General features: G+C 33.2%; 1 protein-coding gene across 2 annotated transcripts in view; it reads right to left on the bottom strand.

The window, feature by feature from the left end:
• The window catches only part of LOC117117354 (EF-hand calcium-binding domain-containing protein 7-like), a 25,032-nt gene extending 14,584 nt beyond the window's left edge, over positions 1-10,448 (bottom strand). The window contains exons 1-9 of one of the 2 annotated variants that reach the window (XM_033261633.1): positions 10,326-10,448; positions 8,809-8,970; positions 8,149-8,214; positions 7,283-7,428; positions 6,809-6,895; positions 6,451-6,595; positions 5,017-5,301; positions 3,612-3,709; positions 2,996-3,150 (exon numbers count right to left, since the gene is read on the bottom strand). In XM_033261633.1, the coding sequence (XP_033117524.1) occupies positions 2,996-3,150; positions 3,612-3,709; positions 5,017-5,301; positions 6,451-6,595; positions 6,809-6,895; positions 7,283-7,428; positions 8,149-8,214; positions 8,809-8,953 (1,127 nt within the window). In that variant the 5' untranslated portion in view covers positions 8,954-8,970; positions 10,326-10,448. Of the gene's footprint in view, positions 1-2,995; positions 3,151-3,611; positions 3,710-5,016; positions 5,302-6,450; positions 6,596-6,808; positions 6,896-7,282; positions 7,429-8,148; positions 8,215-8,808; positions 8,971-10,058; positions 10,079-10,325 lie in introns of those variants that run through there. The other variant, XM_033261634.1, reaches the window with a different exon arrangement.
• Positions 10,449-10,690: the final 242 nt, after the last annotated feature.

Genomic DNA, 10,690 nt, shown 5'->3' with positions numbered 1-10,690 from the left:
TATAATACATACTCGAAGTATCAAAATGCAGGCCATGTAATTACAATAATAATAATATTAATAATAATAATAATAATAATAATAATAATAATAATAATAATGATTATAATAATTTTAATATTGGTTGCCTTTTTGCCCTTTAAACCTGTTTCCGTTTGCTGTTTTTGTGATGTGGGTCCTTTTTGTTGAAAAATGTTTAAATGTTGATTGTTTAAATTTTTTTGCTTGAACCCTTTACTTTTGTAAAATTCAACCCATTTTGACTGATGCAATAAAGAACGATTTGATTTGATTTGAATCGGAGACCTAGAGATCCCCACGTTTCAGCGCACACAGATGCTACCACCAGTTTAGGCAACTGAGCTAAGCTGCTCTGCTCCCTGGTTATAAATATAAGTTAAGTTAAAAAAGTTGAGACTTACAACAGCCTATAACCTATACAGAAACTGAAACTCGGTAGTTGATTGCGTGAGGCTTTGACTTTTGAGGAATGGAAATAACTCACACTTTCGAATAGGGGAGCAATGCAGAAATAGATAGAAAATAGAAATACAAACATAAGAAAGCATAAACCGAAAGGTCCACTGATTAATATCAGATATTAAGATAGTATAATACATACTCGAAGTATCAAAATGCAGGCCATCGTATTGGAGTATTTATTATATATACTATCTTATCTAAGAAAGCATAGTGTTAAACAATTAATTGTACTGAACATTAAAAAGTAGCAGATCAAGAAAATGAGTTAGAGAATGTTAAAACCAAAAATAGGTACCATTCCAATATTTAATAATAGGCTCTATTATCTATTTTCTTCCTCCATGATTACAGTAACACTATTTAAATTCAGAGACGGACAACAATTTACTTCCGCCATAATACAGTGTATAGTAAGCCTACGATTTGGCTTGAAAATATTAATATAAAGATGTTCGAGTATAAAACAAACTTCATTGATTGTTTTTAATAAAGTGTCACTTTGATACCAAAAATTATGTTGCTCTGAAACATAAGGCCAATTTGAATAAAATGACCATCGTCCTTTAAGGTCCAATTGATGATGTTACATGCGTTTATCATCCGAATATCCGAATTATTAGTAGGCCTATAATGTATTGTATACATTTTTTTAATCGATTTCAACATGCTGTGTATATTTAATAATAGGCCTACATGTATTTTATTCTTTATTTATTGACATGTTTTAAAGTCGGAGGTGGATTTTAAGGTGGGTAGTTATGCAGCTGTCCGGGACTCATACATTTTTAAAAAAATTAAAAGAAAATATTTTGTCAAAAGCGTTGTATTATTAGATTGCTCGGTAGTAAGTAGGGGCCATCTTTCCGGGACTAATTTGGACATGGAGGAAGTAAGTGTTTCACCAGAAAGCACACAGGCATTACATAACTGGTCAAACCTCCATAGTGGGGCATCCTGGGGAATAGTTGAAAGAAGCCCTTCTAATAAATCTGCCAAATATTGTGTTTGTGGGATTTTGGTCTAGGCCTATTTGGTTTTTTCGAAAATTATAGAAAATGTTAAGTATTGTTAAGGCGTTGTAGGAGAGTGTTGAGTATCAGTGTTACTGTAAGTATAAGTAGTGGCCTCTCTAGTGCCCATTTGGACTCGGACTTCACCCAGAAAGCACATGCGTTACTTAAGGCTTGGTAGTAATGTGCTAGGTAGCTGTAGGAGCGCCCAACCCCCCACCACGAGAGCTCACGAGTTACGAAAATGGGTCCTGTTTATTTTAATATGATATGCCATAATTGGACAATAATTATATGAAACACTACACCGTTTCTGATATATTTAAACTGCAATACATTATTCAGCATTGGAAGAGCTTTCCAACGATACAAAACACAACTACTTTTGGTAGGTTTATATACTTATTCTTATTTTATGCACATTTTAAGTATATTTTGTGGTTGTTTTAAAACAAATAAACACCTATTTTTGAATTATGTTCCATTCTGGCCTGAGTGACAGTAGTTTTTATATGTCTGGTTTGTTGCCTGTATAGAAATTATGAGTTTAGACACCAACATCATATCTGTAGCTTATTTAGTTCCAATTATATGCACACTTTAGATATACAGTATTTTGAAAAATGGCCGCCATTTTTAGACAAGGTGAAAAAACAAGTGTCAACAGGGCTTAGGGTGACCAGGACAGATTAATTAGAATATCTGGCTACGTTGACTGCTTCTAACATTCCACTCCCACTAACTTGATTTTTAGGCCTCTTTTTTTTATTTTTTTCCTAGTCTAAATATATGTCAAGCACAGATCCAGAGTTTACCCTGGCTATCGCACAGATGGGTTCCTATGGTGGGCGGAGTCATAAGAAGTGAGCTAGCTTGTTCTGTCGCAGGAAGACAAATTTTAGAAATGGGGTGGGGGAGTCTTTGTCTTCGGTTAATTTTTCTAGATGCTTTAGTGCAATATAAGAGACGTTAATTATTGAATACACGAATTCATAGTTTTTCTACTACTATGGACAATTAATAATTATGATGATGAAGACGATGATGATGATGAGGAGGAGGAAGCTACGTGATGACAGACTCCTGTGCAAGATTAATTAACAGGCCCTTTGGTGTGACGTGTCAAGCGATGCCCGTAGCCTGAGTTACGGTTTGGAATTTGGCGAAATTATCGTATTCGTCAAATGTTCAATGCACACAGTCGGACAATAGTTATATGATTTATGATATCTCTTTTGTATAGAAAGTAATATGAAACCCGCTTATTACTAAACAGATGCCTAGAATCAATGTATGCGGTATATAATTCAATATATACAGACTATATGCCTGGGCCTCTCTGATGGTGAGAGAAATCCACAAGAGGTAATTTTTATACTATGTTGTCATAAAAATAAAGGTTTACGGAAATTTGGTATGTGTTGATATTGAACCAATGATTCTCATACTAAAAGAAAAGTACCTCAATGATCAGTATGTTTGGATGTGTCTATTACACTTACTTGAATGCTTTGGTCAGCAGATACTCCTCACCGCTCTGCTCAACTAACTTTGCCTTGTCTTTCACCTTTCTTGTTCGAGGCTTAAACAGACAGCCTGTTGTAAATGGGATTAAACGATAGCTTCCTTCTTTGAAACTTTTATTTAGACAGAATTTCTATAGAAAAATATTTAAAAAAACACCACAATGTGAATATACAAGGTCTAGAATAGTTTTCTTAACTTTTATTACATTAATATTGAGAAAGATAATAATTAATAATAACAATATTAATTCATAACTTGGAAGCTTACTAAAGCGAACATTTATTAAATCGGTTAAAATAATTTGATGACATAGCGCAAAAGACTTAATGCATACACAAGAGTATGAAGCGTCCGCTGTTTCTTTGTTTACAGAAAAGATTATGTTTTGTACGCTTTTGAAAATGAAGAAAAAATAAATATTAATAATCAATAATATTTGTATAGCGCTTATAACCATTTTTAAAGAAAAGCTCCAGGCGCTTAAAAAAATAAACAGCGAAAAATGAAATAATACAGCAATATAGCCAGTAACAAAATTCTGTATATTATACACTATTATTTTTCCAATTATAATAAAAAAAGAGATCAAACCTGTTGATTTTTTAAATGTGTGTATCCTACATAGTCTCCAAGGGTGCCATCCTCATTCTGTTTCAAGATAAACAAATGCATATCAAAGTGCTTTTGATCTGAAATAAAAAAAGAAAAAACAAAATGCATAAATAACGCTTTCCATGAAGTCTAAAAAGTGTGAAAATACATGCTGGGTTCAAACACTCTTACTGCATGATTTTTTTGTCACAACCAAAAACAAGTTCACTCCCATAAGCCCTGTCAGGACTATCAAATTTCATTTGATAAAAGCATGTGACATGCCTAAAAATACTCATGATGACATCACATCATGACCATATATAGGCACATCATGACCATATATGGGTACATCATGACTATATATGGGCATATAGTTTTTTGTCAAAGAAAATTTGACAGTGTGGACAAATCCTTTAAGCTGTCCAGATTATTCAATTTTCCTCGACAAAAAACTGGTGTATGCCCATATATAGTCATGATGTGCCTATATATGGTCATGATATGATGTCATCATGACCATATTTAAGCATGTCACATGTTTCTGTCAAATGAAATTTGATAGTCTGGACAGAGCTTTAAGCTTCATAAAAGATACTTAGTTTATATAGTGTCATTCCATCCTGTAAGTGGTGAGTGTGCTTGCTGTTGGATGTGGAGGAATTAAATAAATTAAAATAAAAATGTACTACAGGTGAATTCTCACCCAACAAACCCATAGTCCTAGGTCCCAATCCTTCAGACAAGACTGTTTTTATCTTGTTTCGCAGACTTATATTTTTAAAGATTGTCAGAGAAGGGCAGAAAAAAAAATAAAACAAAACTTTGTTTTCTTATTTAGTAAAATGTTCTGTCAGACAGAGGAGAAAATAAACATAAAAATTTATTGCTGAATTTAAACAGTGTAATAATTGGATGGTTAAATACTTAAATAATTTAAATTTACATAATTAGGAAGAAATATACATCTTAATATTTTTGGAGAATTCAAGTTCAAAATTCAAAATTTTTTTTTTCCCTGAAATTTCCATTTGTTTTTTGCAGCGGATGCGCTAATTAGCCAAAAATTCAAAAATTAATTGTATTCAAAACCATCATTATAGGTTGGTGGTAGGCTCGCTAAACAAGGTATAAAAAAGTCCTGTCTTATAATGACAAAATACTTTCACATGACCGACGACAAATTCTGTTACAAACCAATGTATATGCAAAGAATATATTGATGGTATTATGCATCTGTTTATTGGTAAGGAAAATTATTTAATTGAAAACTAACTTAAATGTAAAAAATATAATAATATTCGTACAATTTTACTTACAATAATATATAAGCAATCATATATTATAAAAATTAATATTATTTAATATTAACAATTCTAAAATTTCAGTCAATAATATTTCTCACCTGGTCTTAATATACATGGTTTTATTGTCATCCATATATTGGTAGTGGTTGGTAATTCTAATAAATATTGATGTGAAATAACAACACCATTTTCCTCCAGATGGAAGCAACCCTTGCTGAAAGCGTGGTGCCACGACTTAAGTGTGCGTGGTTCTGTTACACGCGGCGCTACATGTACCACAGCTGGTAGGTTTATTTTCATGGGCTCTGATTTCTTCGGCTTTGAGTTCGCTGAACTTGTGTCCCGTTTCTTTGACTTGGATTCTGTTGAACTTGAACGTTTTTCTATGAATTTCACAATGCAATTAGAAAAGTTAGACAGGTTCAAAATCTAGCAGATCATTCTATCTACATTTGCCTCTCTACACCTAAGGAGTATAATTGGTACCTGGTCAGAGACGAATGACCTGGAAAGAAATCAGTAGTGCTAAAATGACCTTTCCGGGGTGTCAATCAAATATAACTGACTGAATCAGAACAGGGCCAGGAATACAAGTGTGTCAAACAAACACACGCGTTGTCCCACAAATATCATGTTTGCATATGTTTTAACACTGTCGTCTTGTGGGACCTTAGCAAATAATCAATTTTATTACCTAAGTTTTTTTTAACCTGTTGTGTGCTGCTTATGTTTCCAATTTTAATGTTATTCTTTATCTCCTTTTTTATGTCTTGTGCCCATGGTTAATTGATGTTTTGATGTTTTTATATTTGCCTACTTGCCTTAATTTTGTAAATTTCAATTTATTCTGCCTTGATTGCAAATTTGTATTGATAAAATTTTAAAATTTGTAAATAATGCAATTTTTCATGTTTTTAATCTTTTTCTGAATGTCTGTGCTGTTTGTGTCTTGTTTATTTATAATTAATCCTTCAATGTTTTTATATTACTTTTCTTTGATGTTTTTATATTATTATTCTGTATTATTGTAAGTATTATTTAATTCAGTCCTCGACCGCGATTTTGATATTGAATAAAGAAAGAAAGAAAGAAAAAAAAAATATCAAAGGGGCGGGGCTTAGCAGAAAGGTCTTCTACAGGCATCATCGGTGTGGGACCCCCCTCCCCTCTTAAGGAGCAGCCCATACATGGAAACGTGAGATGTTCCTTCCCACTGTGAGTCTTAAGAGTTGCCAATTAGGGATTCTGCCTTGGGCAAGCAAAGGCACTCCTGAAGCCTACCCCACCAGGGTTACGGTTATTATTATTATTATTTTTTTTTTTATTCGTAGTTAAGATTCGAACTGTTAATAACTCTTTCGATTTCTGTTTAGCGCCATGAGCATCTTTGATGGATAATGGTGCATTATAAATGTACATTATTATTATTATTATTATTATTATTATTATTATTATTATTATTTATACCTAGAAATAATCCCCAGAGAGGGGAGGATAATTAATAGCATTATTAAATACATAAAGTTCACCACCTTGTTTAGTGTCTCCCTTTGAACTTCCACGGCGAGATGACTCATTTCTTGATTTACTTTCCTTGGGCCTGCGTTCTCTTCTGTTCAACTTATCGGTACCCTTTTTCTTGCATTGTTCCACAGTTGAGAAAAGCATCTTACAAAACTGTCCAGCAAAAAGAAATGGTGTTTACTTAAATAAAATGGATGGGCATGGGTAGACAAGCCCTATTATGATTATTGTTAGATCAGGGATGTAGTAATAGTGGGCGGGGGCACCCTGCCTTGAAGTTTTCCACACAGTCTAAAGATAATTTCATCGCTCTCCACCCACTTTTATTAATTTAGTGAGTGTCTAAATAATTTGGTAATTTCCTACCTCTGTATAATCAAGTTTTCCATCACCATTGTCGTCAACTTCATTAATCATAGATTTTACCTCAGATTCAGACATTTTTTCACCTCGCTATAAAAAAATGATAAATAAAACACTATAGTCATTATTCTGGTACAAAATTAATCATGAGAATTAAGGCTGCATACAGTGAGAAGTAGCAAGTTTAACTTAGGCTAGGGATGCAACCCAGAGGAACAGTTCTCTATTCTATAGGTCCTGCTTTAAATAAAGAAACTAAAATGGGCAGGTCATATCTAACAGCTCTCTAATAATGAAGTGGATCTCTTAATCAAAAAAGGGAAACAGAGCGATGAAAACAGGATGACACAGATGGCAAAACCTGTAACTGGCAAACATTGGACAAAGATGGGCACTGCCACTCTAGAAACGTGTCGCCGAAGCCTTCACCCTACAGTAAACAAACCATTTTCTATGCCTACAATTTAAAACACTTACAGCTGTTAAAACTTTTTTCAATTCCTTGAAAGTAATGAATCCGTCTCCATTAACATCAATCTTCTTAAAGGCTTTTTGTAAATCTTTCTCGGTAGGAACTTTCTCCTCTTTCATAATCTTGCAAAAGTCTTGAAAAGTCAGACTATCTATTAAGATAAAAGTGCTCAATATTTGTGATACATTCTTCCATAGGGTACCACAGGTGGCGCTCTCTGTTGTCAACAGACGCTGGTTACCGTTCATTACGCCTGAATGACTTCATAGGCTTTCTGGAATAGATGTAAATGTACTAAAAACACAAAAGCTTGCATTATATTAGTTATAGAACACACATATAATCAATCAAAATTCACAAAGAAAAAGTAAGATACAACATCTTAATAATTACATTAGAAATTGGGATCAATCGTTTGTCAGTGGAGAAAATAGCGCCCGGTTGAACGCTTTTTGTAACAATAGCAAAGGAGTAGTATCACACAGTATCGTGACGTAACACTATAGTACTCTATAGGGTCTTTCATTTACAGTACAGTACTGTAATTCCACCTCTTTTGACTTGAATTGATTGGATTGGATAAGGACACACTTAAGACTGGTGTAACAACAGCCACTGTCATCTTTATAATGTATTAGTCTTTTCCAGAGGGCATGTTGCATTGCCATAATGCGGTGTGCTTCCATCAATTTGAAATTATAAGCACAAAAAAAAGTTTATAACAAGTTTAACTATGCAAACCAACAAATTAAATCATTTTAGGAAACGTAAGACAATTCAGGCTCAACATCTTTTATCTCAATTTAACTTGTGAAGTGGAAGGTCAAAAATATATATTACAACTTATGGATGTGAAAAAGACACAACTTACTTGTACTGTCCTTCCAGTATGATTTCAGATTCTTTTGTGAGGGGTTGCGTCCAGCATGGTGTAGCACTGTGATTTTGTGTCAAAGTAAAAAAAAAAAATTAATAATTTTGTTTTCCTGTTGTTTACCGTTAGCTACGAGCTAAGGGGTTTTTTCTCTCCTATTGTAAATTTTAAATACATATTTTGTATGTTAATGTATTTTTAGATTGGTGATATTGCAAATTCTTATTTAATCAATCAATTAATCAATAATCTTTATTCATCACACATAGAACAAACAGGACTGAACACACAAAGGTAATCTAAATATATATATACATAGAAGTACACAAGAAAAACACAAATTACATAGGCCTACATATGAAAGTGTTTGAGGCCTAATCATAGAAGGATTTCATCTGGTTCTGTATAAATGGTTTTTCATTTTATTATAAAACAAAGAGGTGATGATATTAAAATGTTACCTCAGTGACGTTTCTGGTCCAATCAGGTACCTTTCATCAGACTGATTAAAATCTTGAGTTGGGATTAGTCTTATTTGGGTCTTATATCATATATTCTTATTTAATTTATCATTATGATTTTATTGCAAAACATTTTCATTTATTCTTCTATATGTATATTAACTTTGATAAAAGCTGAAGAAACATGATATCTTACTTTGGATTAGCTGGTCCTTCGATTTGATGTTATCCTTTATGTTGCCAATAATGAGCTTATAGGTCATTAGACATTCATCCTCAATGCTTTTTTCATCAGTATCTGATGAACCAAAATTGGATGCACTCTGACGTCTAGTTGACATTATGCACTAGTTGCAATCTAATAATATGTATATAAGAACAAGAAAGACATAAAATTCAACAGCAATAACATCCCCATATACCGTATATACTCGCGTATAAGGCGGCCCATGTATAAGACGACCCACGTTTCACCATTGGAATTCATACTTTTTCCTGCTCTTTTTGGTCTTGATACTGCATCTAGCCGGCTAAAAATGGAACCAAATGCAGGGCTAATCTTCCAAATAATACCATTTTATGAGATTTTAAATGCTCAAAATGTTCATCAAAATCTTATTTCCCCATATTTATTGCGTTCAATCATATAAACATTTTAGTAGCTTCCTTGCAGTAGTAAATTCGTGTGTTACGGATGATCTGCCCAGAAGACAAAAATGATTTTAAAAATCTAAAATTTGTATGTCACGTGTATAAGACGACCCCCAGTTTTTTTTATCGTAATTTGCTTTTTTAAGCTTTGTCTTATACGTGAATATACACAGTAAATTGCAATGTCCATCAATGAGACACTGAGATCTCAATGAGAAAGTAATGATGTACAGTGTACTTAAAACTGATTTACATGAAAAACTGATCATTAAAATATTTTTATAGAAAGAAAGTGGAAACGATGAGGTGGAAACAGTTAAAAACATAATTGGGTTTAATCATTGATAAAGAAGAAACAAACAAGTAAATGTATTTCAAAATTGTGCTGAATGCTAGTTTTTGTGCAATTGCTAGGATTAATAAGTTCTGGTAACAAAAAGAACAGCAGTGAGGTTCTGGATAACAATAAATATTGGAAAACAATAATAATAACAATAATAATAATAATAATAATAACAATAATAAATAAATCTTTATTTGTCCTACCTTACCTAGCTATATAGGCTTGTAATACTTATGCCCAGGCCTAGGATATGTAGTACACTAGCCTAGCTAGTCTCCTAGTAGAGTACCATGTACTAGGCCCTCTAAGCCTAGGCTATACTACGCCTGAGTAATACTATTACTAGGCCTACGCCTACTACTACTACTACTAGGCCTACTACTAACGGCAGGCGTAGGCCTAGGGCATACACGCTGCTAGGCCTAGGCCTATATGCAGTTTAGTAAATTTACTAGGTTATGCCTAGACCCTAGCCCCCAGTAAATGTATGGGCCTAGCCTAGGCAAAGCCTAGGGGCAGTCTGCCTAGCTTATATAGCCTAGGCCTAGAGAGGGCCTTGTGCCGGTGAATTACAGTATGTCACCCGTGTCGGTGGCTAGGCCTAGACAGGTCAGAATTCATCTAGCCTAGGCCTAGAGGCCCTAGCTAGCCCAGAACTAGGCCTATATATAGGGGCTTAAAGTATTTTAAAAAAAACACTAGCAAATCAGTTGTCATACCGTGGTTTTTTAAAAGCAGTTTTGCATCAAAAAGAGTGGTGGCCAAAATAAACACACGCGAAGCACGTTCTGATAAACTGTGTTGCTAGCCTAGTTACGCCATGTTTAACAACATCCTCGTTCAAAAAATAAAATATAATATATAAATAAATAATGTAATAATGTATATTACATAAATAAACATGTTAAATGCTATAATTTCATTAAAAAAATATTCATGAAAATGGTTGTACTTCTAATGTAATAATTAATAGTGAATTTACAAATGTTCAATTAATTTCAATGATTGTAATAATTATATTTTATTTTCTTTCCATTTGGAGGCCTAATTGATATTCTTTTTCCATATTGTAGATATTGAATTT

The sequence above is a fragment of the Anneissia japonica genome, unplaced genomic scaffold (genome assembly GCF_011630105.1).
Source record: "Anneissia japonica isolate Jap-2015-1 unplaced genomic scaffold, ASM1163010v1 scaffold287725_len345208_cov150, whole genome shotgun sequence".
Classification (NCBI taxonomy): domain Eukaryota; kingdom Metazoa; phylum Echinodermata; class Crinoidea; order Comatulida; family Comatulidae; genus Anneissia; species Anneissia japonica.
This window is presented reverse-complemented; position numbering and strand designations above follow the sequence as displayed.